The 21,582-nt window shown below is 37.0% G+C and overlaps 1 protein-coding gene across 1 annotated transcript; it reads right to left on the bottom strand.

Annotated features, from left to right (window-relative positions):
- stard15 (StAR-related lipid transfer (START) domain containing 15) lies at positions 1-21,359 on the bottom strand. Its single transcript, XM_088604541.1, has 6 exons — positions 20,401-21,359; positions 11,206-11,353; positions 9,225-9,328; positions 7,932-8,049; positions 6,928-6,980; positions 1-4,062 (listed from the first exon to the last, which is right to left on the bottom strand). Exons 1-6 carry the CDS (start codon positions 20,548-20,550, stop codon positions 3,832-3,834), a joined length of 804 nt encoding a protein of 267 aa, XP_088460667.1. The 5' UTR covers positions 20,551-21,359; the 3' UTR covers positions 1-3,831.
- Positions 21,360-21,582: the final 223 nt, after the last annotated feature.

The following is a 21,582-nucleotide window of genomic DNA, read 5'->3' as shown; positions in this document are numbered from 1 at the left end:
TCTCAGAAACTAGTGATTTATTTGAAAATAAAAAGAAAGGAAACACCAGAGAAACCCTTTCATCAGTTAGACTCACGGCACATTGCAGAGTCAAGTGTAGAACATACAATATGTTCAGGCAAGTCAAATGCAGTAAAGCACTACTTAAAACTAAACAGTTGAGTAAACCAAATTTGAACACTGCCAACTTTTCAGATCCTTTTCAGATCACAAATCACACTAATTGTGCAGATGAAATCTTCTGGCAGCTGAGTCATTTTCTACAGTTACCCACTGTGGTCTGAACACTGTTTACTAATATCCTAGCACCTACTTTACAGTTTAACACTTGGTAGGCAAGTACTTCACAAAATATACAGTGAAACAGCCAAAGAACAACGGCAAACCATATTTACAACATGAAGTGACGGAATCGCACATCACCTGACCTCTTAAATAGTTACAGAATAATGCCTACTTTTAATCCAAACCTACTTTGAATTAGCTGAATGAGTGACTAAGAGCCATTTTAATTATGTATTATCTTGTGAGGGTTTAAAATAACATTTCTCTCCAAAGTCTAATTGAGGAATAAAATACAGTTTTATTATATTTTTAAAACCAGTTTCACATTCATTTTCTTTCCTAGAATTCTAATGAAAATGTGCATCTAAGAAAATGTAAAAGGTAAAAAATACAGTATATTAACAAGGATTCCTACATAATCCTGAAAAAAGACAACATGATCTGTTGATAAGATCCTTTTCAGTGTCATTGTAATACAGTATATGTCTCTGGTAATGTAGTTTAACAGCTGAGTGAGAAAATCAGATAACCTCTGCATATCCAATGTGCAATTGCAAACATCTATTAGCTGTCCTGTTAATAAATTTCTTTTCAAAACATACTCAGGGTTTTTTTCGTCTGATTTGTGTCCTGCCAGCAGGACATGGTTATGGTACTGATATATTTTTTAAATATCTTTTATGCCCGGACAGGATTAGCAGAAGGTGCTTAGGGTGAGAATGTCCATTTACTGGCATTCATTTTTTAATTTTATTTTGTATATTGAGTGATTTCATTTTTCAAATTAAGAATCCAATGCATTTAGAGAAGCTAGACGTTGTCATCTTAAAGGCTTACTTAGAATGATCTCTTGCTTAGGTTTTCCATATTGTAGCATCCTTCTTATTTGTGTGAAAGCTTTAAACCCCATATTTTTCCCACTCTTAACTATAGCAGGAGAACAGTCTAGGGGTTCATTCCTGTATTATTAATAAGCCTTGCCGCTACAACAGTTTTCAGCAAAGAGTTAAGCATCAAAGCACTGGTATTTTAAAATGACTCTTGAGTCATTGATCAGATAAATGATTCAGAACAAAGAAAACATTCTGCTTTCCCACTAAAATTCACATGCACTAAATAGAAATTGGATTTTAAATCTATACTTCCTACTACTCCTTTTGTAATATACACCATATATGTATTTAATTCTTAAAAATCTAAATGCTCTATACAGCCATTTTAAACGATTTGGAGAAGTGTTTTGTAACCTACTCATAGCCTAGGATTCCTTACTTAAAATTTCAAGCATTGCTCCAAGGCCAGTTAGTTCATTCATCAATCATGTTAGAATTTACGCATGGCAGCATCACAATCCAGATTTAAAAGAAGAAAAAAAGCTGTGAAAGACTATTTGTATCTGATATATTTGTTAACAAAAGTTAAAAGCTGTCAAAAACGACACGAACGTGGATACCAATGTCAATGAGAACCAGTACTTGTGTAATACTGTTCAGGTGACTGGATGGGCTATTGAAAGTAAGAATTCTGCAATGGGCATTTACTGAAGCGTCACATTAAAAATAAGTTAATTTTATTGCAGCACCAATATATTATATCTTACAGAATCCCTAACGAATGTGTAAACCTAATACTACAAAATGGGATTGCCTTATTTACTACCTTTCAAGTTTAGGGTTTCTTTACCTACATTCATTGATAGTTATTGCATGTATTCTGAAATACAATAACAGTGAAATACACATAGTGCTGGTAGCAAAATTCCAACAAACATCTTGCTACTTAATTGGTGTGCTGCTCACTGTTTGTATGGTACACACAATTCTTAGTAAAATACCTAAAAATAATATTCTTGCTGTCATTATAGATTAAAATCTTAAAATATCTTAGTGATAAATCTAGGTACATTTCTGTGATTGAAAATGCTAATTATTTTTCCCTTTTCTATTTCATATACTCTTTGGTGATTTTGAACCATTTATACTCTGTGCCTCAGATGTGTGTAACATGTTTTATTCAGGTAAATTGGTCATAGTAAAATAGCATGGAACAGGAACTGGCTATCTTAACAACAGGCAAATAGTAGTGTTCCAAACCATGTACATCTACCATATCTCTCTTCTTGACCATGCTAATAATAATGGTGGTGGTAATAATTTCACCTTCTTCATCTCTTTCTGACAATTATTCTTCCGCTTAGTTGAAACACCTTAGTCTGTTTAGCATAATGCATACTTCTTCTTTATATATCTCATATCATATTAACCCACATTCCAGGATTCAGCAGTTATCTAACAAGTGATTAACTACCCAATGCCCCCCAAAATTATTTAGAAACATCAATCAACAACAACTATTAAAACTTTAATTTTCAGGTACAACTAGTTTCTAAACTCTATTAATATACTGTCTCAAGTATATTTCAAACATCTGATTTTTTTGTCTTTTATGGTGTTAGTGGTTTTTAATTTGATATAAGGAGTGCTCATAACTCAGGTCTGTCTACTCAATCAAATATGTCATGAAAACTGTGCACCATGGAACAATGAAACGTAGAAGGCAAATTAAATATTACTAAGGCAACAGTGCATTTCCACTGTTTGATATGCTCCCCATGGTTTCATCTATATAGTGCCCTTCAAAAGTATTGGGACAGTGAAGTCTAAATTGTACTTTTCACTATAAACTCTAACAATTAGCATTTCTCATGAAAATAAAGCAATGAATGTTAAGTAAAGCCCTTAAGTAATTTATTTTTAATAAACTCAGTTCATTTCTACCCTCTTGGGTCAATTTAAAAAAGCGATTTTTTTACTTTGAAGGAGCAAAACTATTGGGACAGTTGACTGACTGATTTCTCTTAATGGCTAAAATGGCTGTGAACACATCTAATGAGAATTACTACTTACTGTTACATTACAAATTTCACTCAGAAGACCTGAAGCAATTCAGTTGTTGTTCCAACTCCTGTCCCATGCTAAAGTGACCAAATACTTTAGTGGACGACAGTTTCAGGATGTCTGTCTTCACCTGCACAGGTTAACAGTGAAGTCACTTCATGCATTCTGTTGCTTTAACCTTCTAATATGGGACATATATTAATAACATCAAGGCATGGAATATGTCAACAGTTAAACTCTTCAGCCCACTGATACTAAGTGCCTCATACTGAATGTAAGCATTTTATTTGTTGATTTGTTTATGTGTTGATTCACATTCACAAATCTACCAGCAGGGGGTGATACTCCATTCATCACTACGCTCTAGGAGAAAAAAACAAATCTTGTGTCATTAGATTCAGGAAGGTTATAAGCAAGGTAATGCATTAAGGAACACTACTGTTACTCTGTACCTGGACATACATATATGTTTCATATAAAGCCACCCTTTCAGGTCATGTGAAAAAAGTCACAAGTCCCTAGCACAGAGTCAATTACGATACATGATACACACAGGCATTCATATAGATATTGACAGTCAACTAATGATGTTCTTCCACTGTCTTATTGCCTGGGTGATTGGGTTCAATCAGCACAGCCTCCAGCGACTCTAGGACTCTTTGGAGAAGCCTTCGTCATCATCGCTAATGTGGGTTTTCTCCTCGCTCAGCCCACTCTCGTCGATGTTTTCCAGGGAGTCTGCACGCTGCAGAGACAGCTCTGACAGGCTGATGCAGGGAAGAGTATTCTGCTCTGGGTACATCCAGGGTTTCAGGTTGGGGTTGTGCTTCCGTTTCCACTCAGGGTACTTCTGGCATGCCTTGTAGATCTTCTTCATCGCCTGCCAACAACAACAACACAGCGCACCCCTCAGACTGATTTCCACATTGGTCGCTTAGTGTGGCTTACACGACATCACACCACACTTCATCTTCACTTTCAATACAGGGTGTCATGGTGGCCTGGAGCCTATCCCAGGGTGCATAGGGTGCAAGGCAGGATCAGGGGCATAGCCACGGCTGGGCCGTTTCCTTGTTTGCGTCACATGATTTGCTTTTTAATGTTACATGTTTGATTTTTTCATTGTATGCAATTTGTTATTGGCTTGCTGTATCTTTTGTGACCAATAAGAAAATTATGTAAATACAGTGGGGCGGGGCCTAATTGGCTATCATTGTCATCAGACGCTCTTAGAGCTATCTAGCACTCGGTTTTTGGCAAAACAAATGCATATATCTATTTTTTTCAAAAAGCCGCGTGTAGATGACCAGACCAGTCCCCAAACACATAAGATCATGAGATGCTACAGGCATCTTGGGCTTTAAGTAGTAAAGTCTGGCTTCCCGAATACAAGTGTTTCTGGTACGCAAGGGACAGTGCACGCGTCTGCTTGTAGCAGCTCGATACGTGCTCAGCCTTTAGGAGTTGAGCATGAAGAGGTTCTAAAATTTCTCCTGTAAACAAATTACATATTTTGGAATGCATGAATAACATTGAGATAGGAATAAGTAGAAAGGTTAATTCCATTCTGAATAGCAGAATGAAGAAACACAATGTTTCTGCTGTTGAACCTTCTTCAGATGTTTTCTTCAGATTTTATACTTTACGTCTGTCTTTGTAGCCAACATACGCTGACAGAGCTCCTTACTCAAATCTCATGTTATTGAATATTTTGATTAGAATGTAACCAAGATTGTTAAGTGACAAGTTTGGTTTCTTCTCTATAACATTCTGTCTAACATTCTTCTCTCTAAACTAAAAACTAAACTAAAAAAATATTTACAGTTATTAAAATAATAGAAAATGCCATGCTTAATAGAAAATTAAGAATGCTCTTAATATACTAATATGGTAACATTTGACTCTATCAGTTACTTTTGCATAGTACGTCAGTAATACTGTTAATTTTATATGACACTAAAGATGATATTTTAGTATTGGATTTTTGTATTATTTAAACTTTGAACTTACAAAGAATTTATCTGTGCCTTCCATGTAGGCATTCAATTTGTTTTTGTGAAACTAGTTAAATAGGTTAACAACCAGGATTTTAGCTCACGTTGACACTAGGTGGCAGCATAACTCAGTGGTCGGTGTCATAAATGTATTACAAAGTCAGGCAATACGACTGTGTAAGAGGATCAGGAATAAGTGCTCTGAAAGCCCAGACTTGCTCTGCCATCAGATTGTAACTAAAACGTGTTCAGCTGTGAGTTTATAAATGGGAAAACAGACAGTTCAGGAATGTTGGTCTCTATGTAGAACTTCACCATTTATTCCTGGTAAGAGTTACAGCAATCCATAACCTATCCCAGGAACAAAGGGCGGAAGGTGGGACTATACCAGGGACTTCCAGGGAGGATGACACACACAAACACTAAGGGACAAAAAGGAGATGCCAACCTAGCCTGTACCTTGTCATTGGAAAGTTTTGGCAAAAAAGAAATAAACTCTGGAATACTTGGAAGAACCACACAGAAGAAACTTTTGGAATGGAACTCAGTAACCAAGAACACTAGACACTAAACCACTATGCCTCCCTAGTTCAAGGTCAAGGGGACACTACTGTACTTATAATTATATTATACATATTTATAAATTATACATATAAATTATAATTATAAATACTTTGGAAAACCAAAAATTTTCAAATTCTATTAGTAAAGGTTAGTATGCACTAATTATTTCAATGAATGAGTACCACATATACCACTACCTGTACAGCCCTTTAAAAATGCAAAAACTAAAAACAGTATCGAATTATTAAGGCAACTAAAACGGAAAAGCTTAGGCTGTGACTGGGAGCATCACTATAGCAATGACTGTCTGTTTGACTTGTATTGTCATAGGAGTCACAATATCGAAGCACCAGAAATATAGAACAGGAAGGAAAACTGTCACGATTGGCATCCCTCCACTTAAAGGGCGCTCCAACCCTTTTGTTTTTTAGTTCATTATTTGCACCTGCCTCTTGTTTTGTCTCATTATTTAAGCCTGGTGCTCTCACTATTGCTGGCTCAGCATTGGAAGACGGACGCCCGGAAGCCCGCCTGCCAGAGGGTCCAGGAGAGACCCGACGGCATAGGCTTCATCACGGCATCCTGGCTGTCTGAGTCCGGGTCTCGGAGTGCCTGGTCTCGTTACCTTCGTTTTATTCCCTGTCCCTGTTCCGAGTCCCGTTCCGGATTTAAACTGTGTTTGTTTCGTCTTGGTTGGATCCCCCTGTTTTGGACTTTGGACTGCGCCCCAGATTCCCCCTTTTAGACTGCCTGAACTCATTTGCCATCGCCAAGGCCCCCCGAGCACCGGCTCACCGCCGTCACACCCCCCCCTGTCTGTCAACCTGTCCTGATCCTCTACGTCTCCTCCCCCGATGTCCTTCTCCACTTAATTCCGGATTATACCATCTGCACCAGCTCCTGTTACAAAACTAAACGTTTTATTGCACTCTAAATCAGCAAAAGTTGTGGTTTTATAATACTGTGGTAATAAAGGCAACGTGCATAAACCAAAGTAAAAAAAATACACTGATTACCTGTCTGGGTGTAACAGATATATGAGAACGAGATATTAATTGTCTCAACCTTATAGCTTTCTTTTTGGAACTACAAACAGAGAACAAGAAACGGAGTCCACAAAATTCCATAAACCCACACATATGAGTTGTGTGACACGAGGCTTAAAAAATGTCAAAAATAATCATTACCTTTGGTGCTACAAACTGAGAGACTTTATTTACCACCCACTTGGGCAAAGAACCTGCAATTAAAAAAAAACAGTATTTAGGCATTTAGAGATTTTCAGATTTTCAAACTGTTGTCTTCTGAAAATACTGTGGGACATATCTTAGAAACCAGGGCTACAGCTTGGTATTTTAAATCTCATATACACTACTGACCTAAAAAGTACTTAACTGATATTGTTTCTTTAAGCTCTTGAGGATTGAAAACAACTTGTAAAACCAACATCATTGCAGCTGAGAATGGAACTTCGAAGTAGAAAGTGTGCTTCTTCACATAATTATGCATTGATCTATAGACACAACAACCATTTGTGCAAGAGCTGAATGTGTTTCTGTTATTTAAAAAAACGGGGTCATTACCCATTGATTAATTGTGGCCAATTTTTGGTTGTGCATTTATCCTCAAAATATTAGATGTCTAATAAAGGCTTTAATAATTCAAGCACTGATTTCTATATAAAAGTGTAGATGTTTGAACTTTTTTAAAACGTAAAACCACTTTGGTGATGTCTTCAGAAATACAATACACATTATTTTTGCCTATTGTGGCAATGACATTGATGTGCAGATTTAGTGCAGCCTTTCATGGTCGACACAATTCTCAAGGGCAATGTAACATACACTATTACAGGATTTAAAGGACCGAGACTGTAAAACATACTTAAATCTGAATGTGCTTTCAAGTAAAAATACTACAGCTGCAAGTTTCAAACCATTTATTTAATCAAACCATGAAACATCAGGATATAATGGCTATTATCACATCACGATCAGCATTTAAGGAATACAGTAAAAGCACTTGATACAATATGGTGCGTGCAATGCACTGAAAAAGTCACATATCTAGCTACTCAATCAACAATTTCATGAATTGAATTTAATGGACTGTCTTGCCAAGAGCAAATTATAGGTCCAAGCCATCACTTACTATTCAGATAAATTTTGAACCGTAACCATGATTTTCTCACCTTTTGGATCTACTTGGGTTAGATAGTAGAGAGTGCAGCAGTTCACACCGTTAGACTGGATCAGGTACCCGGTTTGTAAAGACACAGCTCTGACATAGTCTTTCTTCGGGGGATATTGCTGAGATTAAAAAAAAAAATTGAGTAAAGGAAATAACATGAACTTTGGAAATACAAATCATTCCAGTTCCTAGCTTTCAAATCACGTTCTGTTTGAGATGCTGAGACAGAGAGATGAAGTATGATATTTGAGGAATACGTGGCATATGATGTTATAAATGTGATGTGAATGGCACTTATAGCTACTTTACATGAAACCTTAAAAAATATTGGCTTCATCTATACCCTAAAAGCTTAATAGCTTAAAGAGTCATTGGATTTCACATTTATTTTAAAAATTCTTTTATTTAAAAATATAATCCTAGGTTGCATATCTCCTTAAAGGACGGAAGGCACTTTTGTGTCAGTTCACATCTGACCCTAACTATTTAATTCAGCTAAGGTGTAAGAAGTCATATTGTGTATTTTCAGTCTGAGTTATTTCTTATTTGAAAAGTATCTATAAAAATGTGAGACTGTGGGGGAGAATAGTGTTTAAGACTGACTCAGCTTGTCATACATCCTCACTAAATTAACAGCTTCCATACACGAAGATCATAATTTCCAAGTCATTATGACTGTATGGACTGGACTTAGCATTGTAGCTTTAAATTCACTCATTTTGAAACACAGTTAAAATTCTCTGCTGTGTAAGAAAGTCTCTGCTTTCTTTAAAAGATTACAAATTCAAAGCCACTCATTTGTTTAATTGTGCCTAATGTGGTGTTATTGAAACCCTCCACAAAGTCTAACAATTAACACATTTTATCTTTCATTTGAGTTTAAACAGACACTTCCATCAATTAACCAACAGGCATTGATTTCCACACTTTAATATATACAGTGAAGAAGTCTATCCTAAAATGAAGCATCCTTCGTGACTGTCTGTTTGTAAGGTGATATTCAATGCAAATAAAGAATGCCAGATAGGTACAGTACTATCATTTTACAGGATCCTCTATGCTTTTCTGTAGCATGGAAAGTCAAGACCCTGTGGTCCATTTAATGCCAGATAAGGAAAAGCATCTCTTCACCGGATGAAACTACCTGTTCTTCTTACATTGCACATGACTTCAGCCCGCAAAGTGGTTTATTTATACAGTATGCTATACATCTGTTAGGATTTTAACACACAACATTTAATGGTTTTACAACCCATAACTATTTCATGTATAATTATCTATTAAGTCAACTTACTGGGTGTTTAACAGAGTAGTTAATTATCAAGTAGTCCTTGCCCAGAGGAAGCCAGGATCGCAGAGTGATGAAATCTCTGTTCTTTAGTGGGCTGGGACACTTCCCTGTAATAACACATATATTGTGAATTGCAGTGCATTTCACATCACTGCCTCCCATCATGTGGTACCATATGAATCTTAAGAAATACAACACTGTTTTCTGGGCTTGAAAGGGAAGTATTATGAGAAAAGAGACATGAATACAAAAATGTGGTGTCTCAAAATTGCCCAGAAGATGAGAAAGCAATGAAAATGTACTTCTGGTTGGAATGGTGCAAAATGGAATCTTTATATTCATGATACATATCGTTTAAGCATGCTTTACACGATTCAGTCTTTACTCCTTGATTTTTACTGATGGTACAGTTCCACGATTCAGAAAACAATCATTATAACTCCATTCCCACTAATTATCTTCCATCACAGAAGTCTGCAAAAAGTACATTGATTGTAAAATAAGGCAGCAGTTAACGTTAAGAAGACACAGATCTTTTGGGGTTTGAATCTTTCATAATCTCAGTATAAGCCGTTTAAGGGCACTGAATATTTCATAACTGTAAGAAGTTCTTGAAGAAGAAATTATTTGCAGCTCCAGGTGGGGTACAGGATGGAAACACAACAGCAGAGAGCCTGGGACAGCTGGTTCTGATTACACTGTGTATAAGAAGTTGTTTGCTTTAATTATATTCAATGGGATATTCTTTAAATGAGAAACTAAATGAGTAATGACACCTGTCATGAAAAAAACTGTTTAATTGAAAACAGAATAAAATAATTTCAAGTGTTGCATCTCAGAAGGGTAATGATTCTGTAAACTCTTAGACCATTATTCTTATTACCCTCTAAAGCCACCACACTCTTTTGGCTTGGATCATTATTGAAGAGCGGTGTTCCATGAAGACAGCAGCTGCATTAATTAGAGGCTATTGATTTCTTAGTGCTTGGGCACTGCGCAGAATTAAGACCCATTGAGAAGAATATCTCTGTAGCAATGATGCACCTACTGTGAACCTTCAAGCAATTGAGTTATCAACCTAATGTGAATAAATACCACCCCTCACCCCTGTCCCAAAGAGAGTGGCTTGGGAAAGTGTTTTCAAATACTGTGGTTTACAGCAGTAACTAGAATACATGGTAGAATTTCATAGTCTACCAATTGAATGCGTTTTCAAGCCCTTTTAATTATCCAGTCCAAGCAAAGCATTTTGATTCTGGCACTGACGTAGCTCAGTAGGAAACCATGTCAGCCTGCATCTTGGGGGTGGAAGTAATATTTTCACAGCATCATTGGAACATATTTCCTTAAGTACAAGTAATCTTGAACTTCAAGAATGCTAATTATGGTGGGTCATGTAGTTCCCAATAAACCATATCTTCATTCATCATAGGTGGGGGAATGTAAACCCAGATGTTGTTAAACAAATGACATACAGCTACAGCTGCATATAAACAATAACACTTCACAAGACATAGTATTTGTCTATGTAAATGTATAGGAATATCCCTAGTTTCTTCCTGGATTTCCAGAACAGATCACCGTAATTGTGGAAAGTTAAATCCTCCCAAGATAATTTACTTTCCTCATGTCAATAAAAATAAGAAAAGACAGAGGGAATATTGATTTTCAAGTTGTTTCTTTGTGCAGAGAGGCATCATGGTCTAACCATAATTCAATGCACTGTAAGACACCATTACACAAACAAACATAATATAGTATTTCGTGATATTGTAGGTTGTATGCTGACAAAAAATTGATAAATTGTAATACAAGACAAATCTTCAGATAGCTGAAATCAGAAATCAACACCTGAAGCATTCTTCTTGGGGTATACATAAACCACAACATGGAGTATATATAAGACACAAAATAGAGTGTAAAATAGTCTAGTGGTTTGGAAGAGAAGAGATTTTAGATTGAAAACAAAGAACAACCCACTTACAGGAGTAGTATCCCACATCTGCATTTACCGTCAGTCTTCCAATGTCAAAGGTCTCAATCATGTTACTGTCCCACTTCTTCCGATAACTTGTGTCATGCAGGACATCGTATAATGTTTCTGCAGTCACATCCTTACAGACTATTCTCATCTGGAAGAAACAAAGATGAAAACACTCAGCCCCTGTCTGCAATTAAATAACAAACATTCAATGTTGTTATGTTACATTTAAAACTGAAAGTGTTAATGTCTTGGCACACCAAAAAGCATATATAAAATAGATTGGTATTGGGAATAGGAAAGCCATTTTCTAACTGCTGTATCAAATGCACGGTCACAAGGGAGCCAGAGCTTATCCTGTCTGGGTGTGAGGCAAGATACACCCTGGATGGTTCCTAGTGTCAGCACATCTCAGGGTATTAGGAAATTTAGTGCATTAATATTAATGGGTCAGTAACAAACCTGCTACAAACTATATTGCTCTGTAATTATGAGTTATACAGACAGTAAATGAAATATAGCCATGAAAAACATTTCATTCTGATACTCTGACTTTTACTAATGATTTCCCCATTAGTATACCTAATTTAACTGTAACATTTTCAAGCACAAGAATTAAATGTACTTCTTGTTTTTCCAATTTGAAGTTCGAAACAGCCTCTTTGGTAATTCTGGCTTGTTTCTATGATGCAAACCTGGTATAATGCACAGCATCTTTGCTTCAGTATTGAAGCCATTTAAATGCTTGGGCATAGCCCCGTCAAAACAAAGACAAATGTGACTAAATGTTTTCCCTGTTATGAATGATGTCCACAAAATGGAGCTTGAAAAACAAGTCACAACACGTTACAAAGCTACTGGTACTTGAACTAACTGTTCAGGTTTCTGTGTCATGTGAAACATTATCTCCTTGAATTATCCTTATTAATTAGGCCTGCAAAACCAGGATATCATCCAGGCAAGAGGTGATATTTCACACTCACCAACTCAAACGGAAAAAGGACAATTGGGGTGTGTTCAAGGTCCAGTAAACCTGGGGAGCCAGTTGCTATATTTCATTTTCAGTAATAATAAATTACCATTGGAAAGCTAAAAATGGCTTAGAACAGTGAATAACAGGCTTATATTGATCTTTTGTTAGAAACTATCGAATAAAAGTCTACAAATTTACTGTAGTGCAAAATTAAACAACTTGATTACTGTAATATTTAAATATATTTTTATTTTTATTAGCAAATATCATGAAGTGTGAAAAGGAAAAGCAAACACTGAACACCATTATGGTGGTACGTTTTCATACTCTCTGTTACTTTAGTTACCCATCCATTTTCTGCCCTGTTTATCCGCACACAGACGCAAGCACACACACAGTCACACCAGGGCCAATTTTCCCAGAAGCCAATCAACCTACCAGTATGCCTTTGGACTGTGGGAGGAAACCAGAGCTCCCAGAGGAAGCCATTGAGAACATTGGGAGAACCCAAGAATTGAACTCGGGGACCCAGTCCTGCACAGCAGCAATGTTAACTCTGTACCTCCCTGCCTAAATTATACAATAAATACATATTTAAAATGAAGAAAATTGACTTTTTGTTTTCTGTGAGCAAGTCCTATTAGAATTGAATATGATGTATACTCAAACATAAAAAAATGATTGCTTTTATAGAATAAAGCATATAACAGGGTGAGCTAAACATAAAAAACACATATTCATATTTAAATTGGCATGCCCTTTTGCAGGCTTTCCATGAATGGATTTTTCTCAGTATAAATTAGAAAAAACTTCATTCTAAATGTCATATCCTAACACCAATTACTCCCTCAGCAACCTTCAGTTAAGCTTTCAAATGCCAACCATCCACTTCAGATCTCACAGCCTGGGATGCATTTTGATCTCAGTCAGAATAAGCTTCCCTTACCTCCAGCCTGATTCCATAATTAATAAGCTGCAGATATAACCACCACCATCAGAGCAGTGGTCTAATTGTGGTAATAAGTGAAAAACCTGACTGCGTTTCAGTCTTTTGCGGGTCTTGGATGGCATTAGTGTTGCTTTAATTCAGCAGTTAATCCCTTTCAGTTTAACTTCCTTGCTGCTTTATTACACTGCATGAAAGTGGACATGTACATACTCATTTCTTATTAAATGTGTCATTGTAAAGTGTTTTATGGACTTTAGTCCCTTTTTTATTTGGGGAAAAAATGAATCAAATAAATTTAGACTACAAATGACTGTATGGAAGAAGACATTAACTCTCACATAAGTCTCAAATGATTCTCCAGCATTTTCTTTATGAGGAACAACCGGGTTCCATTCAATTGTATTTTGCCTTTGTAAAGCCCCACCTTCCACAGCTATGCCTTTCAGCTGTATGTAGAGCTATAGAGACAAATCTGTTACAGCCAAATGTTGGGAGTAAATTTATAGACAACGAATGACAATTGTCATTCTAATTTAGTATGTTTAGTATGACAATTGTCATTGTCACAATATATATAAAACTTACTCTCTGAGGTTTTTAATTAAAAAAAATAATATTCTAAGTTTCAAGCTGTTAATCCTCCATTCATCCATTTTTTAACTGCTTTATCCAATACAGGGTAGCAGTGGAGCTGAAGCTACAGGACATCAGTCCATCACAGGGTACACACAGACACAAACACACACACTGGCAACAGGGCCATGTTCCCAGATACCAGGTAACCTACCAGTATGTCTTTAGACTGTGGGAGGAAGCCAGAGCACCCGGGGGAAAGCCAAGCGAACATCGGGGGAACACCGAAACCCCACACAGACAGCACCTCTGGATTTGAACCCAGGGACCCAATGCTAACCACTGTGCTACCTTGCCACTGTAGCTATTATCATAAACAGTAATTGTGTAACTTGGCTCTTAGATTAGAAACACATTGGAAGAATGTTCTAATGTCTTTCATCAAATTTCATCTGACAAATCTCAAATCATTTTTAAAGACTTTAAATTGGTATTAATACATTTCTAATTATATATTTAGAGATTTAAAGACCTAGTTACAGGGATGATAATTTAAACACTGTAAGGACCAAGTCTTGATCTTTGGGAAACCTTTTTTTAGAAAGAAAAGATGGTGTCTTGTACCTTTTACTCTCCATTAATTAGCAGAAAAACAGTTTTTTTCAGGCAGTGATAGCTCACCCACAGGACCTACAAAGTTCAGCACTTGGCGATACTTTGCCAAAGGCCTATTATCACAAGCTGTGGATAATGCAGTGCAGCTGTGCACAGCAGTAATCGGACCCAACTGCTGCCAGCTTCTTGCAGCTTTTCAGACCTGTAGTTTGAAAACAATGCCTTCAATGACAGTCATAATTAGGGCCTGTGCTCCTTTTTATACATTGACATAGAAGTGCTCAGGAATGTGCAGTCACAAAGCCAGCTGAAACTCCACTAGCTCAGCAAATTCATACATAATTCAATTATATTAAGGGTATCTCTCAATATATCCTGTAGTTCCCCTAAAAGAGGATAAATACTCTTAATCACGCTCCCATCACACTGTTTAGTTAATATTCTTTAGTTGACATTATCAAAATTAGTATTAGTTTGTTTTTCTCTAACTGTAGTGCAAAGGATATTCTCACTGAGAAAGAAATTTAGAATTTAATGTAAAAAGTAAAACTGAAAACTGTCCGTGGCTGTTTAGTCTTCTTTTGCCTTTCCAGATGCTACTAATGTAATAATCTTAGAGCTTCATAAAGTAGTTTCATAATGATATGTCGAATTACAAATAGCATAAAATAATGTTCTTTCATACCACTTCTATGAACCATTTGCCAAAATTCAGTTACTTTTCAGGACATATTAAGAGACTGGCATAAGTCTGTTTTCAAGAAAAAAAGCTCAAGTAAGAGTATATACATTGTATCTGAGGAGGATACTGTCTTAATTACAGTTTATTTCTATTGGACAATTATTTGCACCCCTAAGTTTAATAATTAAATATGAAAGATTAATTGTTGTCAATTCATTCACAGAATATTTAACCTTACTTTGACTTACAGCAACATCAACATTTTATTTGCTGTACAATAAAATCTTCACTTATAACATTATTGAGACCTTGTTCAGATGGGTCACCTTCGGTTACCATAGAAAAATTAATCTAGTGTTTAAAGTTTTTTTAATTAGGAATTCATCCCTCATTCTTCATTATTATTTTCATGTTGGCAGAAAATACAAGTGGATGCTCTTTTAAAGGCAAGTCATTCGACTGGGAGGTATAGAGTGCTTTTACTGAAGCAGAGTTTGAGATGATAACAATCTTTTGAAGATTATTTGTGATTGAATAAACAATCTGATGTGGAGGTAAAACAGGTATTCTGAATTAACTAGACTAATACTGTAGATGAATACTTGGCTGCAAGTAGAAATGATTCAGTCCAGTTATACTAGATGCAAATTTGACTATAATAATCACCCCCGCAAATAGATTGTCTGCAACTCAAGCAAAACCACAGAGATGTAACCAGCAGATAGAAATAAAATGCCTCAGGGAGCAAATGCATTTTTCATTTCAATTTCCAAAAGGTCTGTCTTCTGTGGCGACAGCACAGGTGATGTCAAGTGCAACTTCTAAAGCTATTTCAGATGCAATTCGATCAGTTACTGTTGTAAGTAATGATGCAAACTCTCCATGTAACTTAATCTCTGACCTGCCCGCTAGCTGTGGTGTCATTATTCATGAGATCCCCCTCACTCCCCCTTTCCAGTCCACTTCTTGGAACAATTCTGACAGGCTTCTGTGAATGGGGTGTCGTCACATCCTTCTCCAAATGCAGTCAATTATTCATGTTGAGATGCAGTGGGGTGGCAAAGAAATTATGAAGGGACATCTATTATGCCTCTTTGTTCAGAAGGCTTTGCATTCTTGTCTTATTTACCCCTCTTACCCTATTCCCCATGAATACCCACACCTGAAGCGACCCATGAGGTTAAGTGGAGGTCTCTTCCAAATACTTCCTTTCTTTGTAAAACACCAGAACTCTGATTCCAGAAGCAGTATGGCTTTTAGTATTGTTTTCCACTCTGCATTTTTCAAATGTACCACGATATTGCTTAGAGCCTCCAGGAGCATCATCTGACACCAGTGGGATCGCTATCACAGTTCTACAAGCTGAGATAAATCTATGGTTTCTTTTGGATACACACACTAGCTTATAACGCAAGGTATAGACAGGGTCGACGAATAGTAGAAATACTGTCAAGAAACAAAATGTTTTGCTGTGATCTAATAATCAACCATTTCCAAGTTAGTTACCCTGCACTGCGTCAGAGAAAAGGGCAATGTTAGCAGCTTTTTAATTATTGTCCCATTGCAGCAGTACAAAGAATGCAACAGCCAGCACAAATACAACAAAAGACGAGATGAAGCAGGAAGCAAAGATGATAAAAAAGGCTGCAGTGATGTATTCCGCAGTAAATCTCTCCCAATCCGGATTTTTATCACAATTAATGATTAAATTGTACCAGAGTGCTCAAGTCAAAGATGCAAAAATAGAAGAACAAATAGTAGCAAAACAATCAATGCTCTATTTAAAGGGTTTAACACAAAAAGGTGCATAAGTATACGGTATACGGTATACTTATAGTTTATGTTGAAAGAGCATACAGTATGCATACTGTATACTCTTTCAATAATAGTTCTGATATTCTGTACAGGCCCCACTGACATTGACAACCAAGTATGAAATGCACAAATGTAGAAATGAAGACAAATGTAGTGAACCTGAAGAACAGTCTACACACATGTGCTATGACAAATTACTATGTGCAACTGACTTGCTCCCAAATAGCCACATTCTCCATCTCCTATACTTCAAAAACAATTTTTAAAACCTGTAGAAAAAGGATACCCCATTTCACTTATACAAAACCCTTCTCTTGGCATAGGCACTGTGGTGCAGAAACATTTTTTTGTCTACATCAAGTATTTTCAAGAATACTTGTTATTTTTAATTCACATAAGTCTAAGAATGAGCAGCTTCCAGTGATCACACTGTATCATAGTGTATATATTGTAGTATGTTTTTTTCCCCTCAAATCGATTTTAAGTTATTTTTTCTCTTCCTTATTCAGCATAGGCCTAAGCATTAGAAGTAAGTGATGACTTTAATGTATTCTGCGCATTATGACTCCACTGCAACTATAGGTACTGCTGACACTCATAAAACTGGAATGGACTGCAGAAAATAAATGACTTCCAATTATTATAACCTCATAAATTCTACCTTCCAGAGCAACTTAATGATGAACTCCTTCCAATATGAAATGAGCTACTCAAGGTATGTGCTTGATTTAAAGCACTTATTGTACACCAAGAAAGAAATTTGCAGCATCCTGAACATGACTGAATTCTTTTCATTGTTAATATAGTGATTTATTTACTGTCCTTGGTTTTCTAGTCTTCCATTACCATTTAATTTATTGTCCAAAGAGTTTTGTTTACTATCCCTACAATTCAGTGCCACATATTTTCATTTATTTAACATTTGTTGAATTCCAATCATGCAGAAGTTACACAATACAGGGGTACTACCAACTTACCAAAAGAGTGCTCATGTAGTGTCCATACATAGAAAAAGTATATAACAAGTATTGCTTCTACTATATCCAAGGTTATGGAAACAAGAATTAGAATTAAGCTAGATAATCATCTGTATGGCAATAAAATTCTAACAGATAATCAAGATAGATTTAGAAATGGTACTCTTGTTAAACTAACTTAGGGATTCTTAACATATAGAGTGGTAGGATTATGAAACATGACTACCTGGCCATGTTTTTGAAACCAGTATCTGGGATACTTTCAAAAATGTCTGGATGTGATTCAAGGATTTACCAAACAGTCTCTCCATTGTCTCTGAAGATAGGAAGTATGGTTTACAAGGCCTGGAACATACTTTGTATCAGCGGTACCATGCCCTCAGTACTCTGCCTGCTTTACTCCACTAGTTTTGCAGCTCAAATATATTTGGACTGATCCCAAAAAAATATACTTCCATTTAAAAACAATACATTATGTATATCCATAAAATTATGTGTGTTAATATAGTTGAGTTATATTGTAATGGCACTATTGTTTCCTCACTCCTTACATTTACCTTTCTTGTTAGTTTCATGTCAGTGGAAGTCTGTGAGTTATAATCTATCTTTTTCAAATAGCATGGCACAATATTTAGCCTCCTGACAACTTCCGTTGTCAGGAAAGTACAAATTGCTCCTGCCGATTTGCTACCCCTGTTTATACTGTAGCTCTTTTACTAGAATCCATTTCATACAGTGACAAAAAATGTTTTAACATTAAGACTGCTGAAAAATGCAGTGTTTTCCTCTTGTACATGTGAGAGTGATGCAATGATGGGGAGTTTAAAGATAAATTAATTGTGCTGGCTTTCATTGCAGTAATACCAGAAGTTAATCTCTTTGGGCATATGGGCCCAAAGAGATATGGGCATAAGAGACTCCAGAGATTTTTGCTGTTGAGTTTAATTCTTAGGACTCTTTACATGTGGAAAAAAAAAAGAAGTCAAAGTGTCTACCAAATAACAGCATTAAAATATGTAAAACTGCATTTATTTACTTAACTGGCCTTCTGGCTTGAAAATTGTTTAATTCTTACAGTTCACCAGTACACCTGAAAATCAAAGACCACTATGTGATGTTATTACATCATGTAGGGATACCAAACAAAGGTGTTAGTTTTCAAGTCCCATAGGTTATAGGGCTTCATTTTAATTAATACTGCAGAGACTCAATTAGCCACTGACAAGATGCTGCAGAAAATTCCATTCAGTGTTGTTTAGCCTCTAATAACACTGGGAACATTGACCAAGTGTGTTTTTTTTTTTTGGGGGGGGGAGGGAAAGGAGCAGAAAATGCTTGACATTAAAATACCTTAATTTCTACAACACGCTTGATATTCAAGGCTGGCATTTGTGGCTCATGCTACATAAAGATAATGCTTAGAGGCACCATTCAATTTACTTCTAAGGAACGTATCTATTTCTAAAACAAGACGGACAATTAACCATATTATTTTCTTTTTCTAAATACTAATTTTGGAACAGAGACATCGCTAGTCTCTGAAAATTCAAAATAGTGATACTATGGAAGAAAGGAAATAGGCCTTAATAGTGGGGAAAAAAAATTAAAACTGAAGTGAAAAACTTTTTTTCCCAGAAGTAAAACAATAGGAGCTCTGTGAGCATTGTTAAACCCATCTGGTATGGCTATAAACAGATGACAGGACTGAGTAAACATGACAATGTTCAAACCATCTAATTCAAGCTAATAGCCTGTAATGGTCTCATAACATTTTAGTTTTGGGCAACAGGATTCATCCTATCTATAAAAAATAACATTGCACAGACAAAGTGCTTTAGCCGGGATTTTGTAAAAAGAATCATTTTAGGTCTGCAATGCAGACAATGAGGAACGTCAAATAGGTACCAAAGCACTGGAGAGCACTTTTAATGGACCTTCTCTGAAGCTCAAGAGAACGGTGAAACTATGCTACCTGTGATGACCTCAAACATCACATTTTCCAGCAGTATTCTGTATTCGGTTGCTGGCACAGCGCCATGCCCCATCTCTGGAGAATTAGATGATCTGGGGGATTAGTCAAACTGACAGCTGTGTCAACATCCTAACTGCTTCTGGACATGTGATACCAGAGAGAAAGCGATCTCCTGTGTTACATGGGTGGCGTCTGCCTCTGTAAATTTAATACAATTCAAAACAAAGGCAGGAATTCTGCCATTCATAGCACCTGGTTGCGCCCGCATATTAAACGTAACATTTTCTGATAACCTTGCATGTTGCACCTGTGCACAGTGAGAATATTTTTCTATTTAGTTAGCCCGAAATTAAATTCACCATCGCACAGACCGTTAAAATGAAACCACTGAATATATGAACAAAAGTCTGGCAAAAACTGAGTATCAACCCACACTCACAACCACAAACTGTATTCATAATTTTCCCATTCTTTTTACAAAGAACCAACCTGTATCTAATTTAAAAAAATAAATAATTTAAAGGCACCGTACTATGAGCAGAAACGCAGACCACCGGTTATAACGTCTCTTTTGGTTTCTCCGCACACTGCAGTGCGTATTGTAAGAGGGAATCCCATTACACACAGAGAAAGCCTGCTTGCCTTTAATTTCTGCACACTGTTAGTCTCTTCGCCGTCTCTGCACCACACGGTCACTCCTCCCTTGTTGTACCGGGCAGTCCAGCCGTCCAGATTCTCGCACTGCTCCTTGAAAGAAGTGAAGTCGGAATCATCCGGGATCTGGACTGTCATCTTGTCCCGGAGCAGAACAGCTCAGGGAAATTAACCCTGAATAATAATAATCGAATACAGAAGAGAACAACGAGGTTGCCTCCTCCACTTTCCTTATCAGACCTTCCCCAATCTCCCTCCGGTCTTAAAAAAGGCGATGTTGCGCTGCGGGATAGAGCAGCAGTGCCGAGCGCTTCGGTATCTTCTTCGGTCTACTCAATAGCTTCTTTATAGAAAAAAAGGCGTAAAAACAGATCAGACAGCAATACTTTATAGTGTTGACTTAGCTCTCTATAACTTTAATTTCTTTCGCCTTTGTCTTGATTAGCCTTTATTCCAGCAAGTGCAGCTGTTCTGCACCGATGCCTTCAGCTCCAGCATCAGCGCTCCTGGTGCTCTTTCTGTCACTCATGGGGAAGGAGGCAGATATATAGATAACGGGGTCAACGATATCTAGCGCCTCGAGGTAGGCTACACTACCTCTTACTCAGTCTGCCTGCCTGATCAGGGCAGATCGGGTGTCCTGTTTGCTCCGATGCGCTGGGTTTCCTTTCCTCGGCGATTGTTCTTATGTTATTGCCCTTGTTGTGGGATGGGTGGAATATCAAACTCGCTTCTCGGGTTCCTCAGGTTGTCTTTACCGAGTCCCTTTGTTTCAAGTGCCCAGATGCCTCCCCTCGGCCCTTTGTTCCCCTCTTTAAACCCACAGCTCTGCTCACAGAAGTCAGCTGATTCGTGGCATGCAGAGGACGTGAAGATGACCACTTTGCTTCGTCCGGGTCGCGCATTATATACTGAATAACTGTACTATAGCTGTTCCACGTCCTGCTGTGAAAAGCCGTCAGGCGCGCTCTTGCTGCAGCGCTTTCAATGTAGAAAAAAACATCTGTTAAGATCTCTAATCCCTCCAGATGAGGCTCTTATATTAAACAAAAATAAAGTGTTTTTAAGCAATCCGGTTACACAGTATTATTTCTTATAAGAGCGTTGGATTTCTGAGGACCCTGATGCATATTTGGTAAAGTTAAGTAATACAGGACACAACGTTCTCGG

Source organism: Lepisosteus platostomus, chromosome 13, assembly GCF_059453375.1.
Source record: "Lepisosteus platostomus isolate fLepPlt1 chromosome 13, fLepPlt1.hap1, whole genome shotgun sequence".
NCBI lineage: Eukaryota > Metazoa > Chordata > Actinopteri > Semionotiformes > Lepisosteidae > Lepisosteus > Lepisosteus platostomus.
Note: the sequence above shows the minus strand (reverse complement) of the source record. Positions and strands in the feature narration are given on the sequence as shown.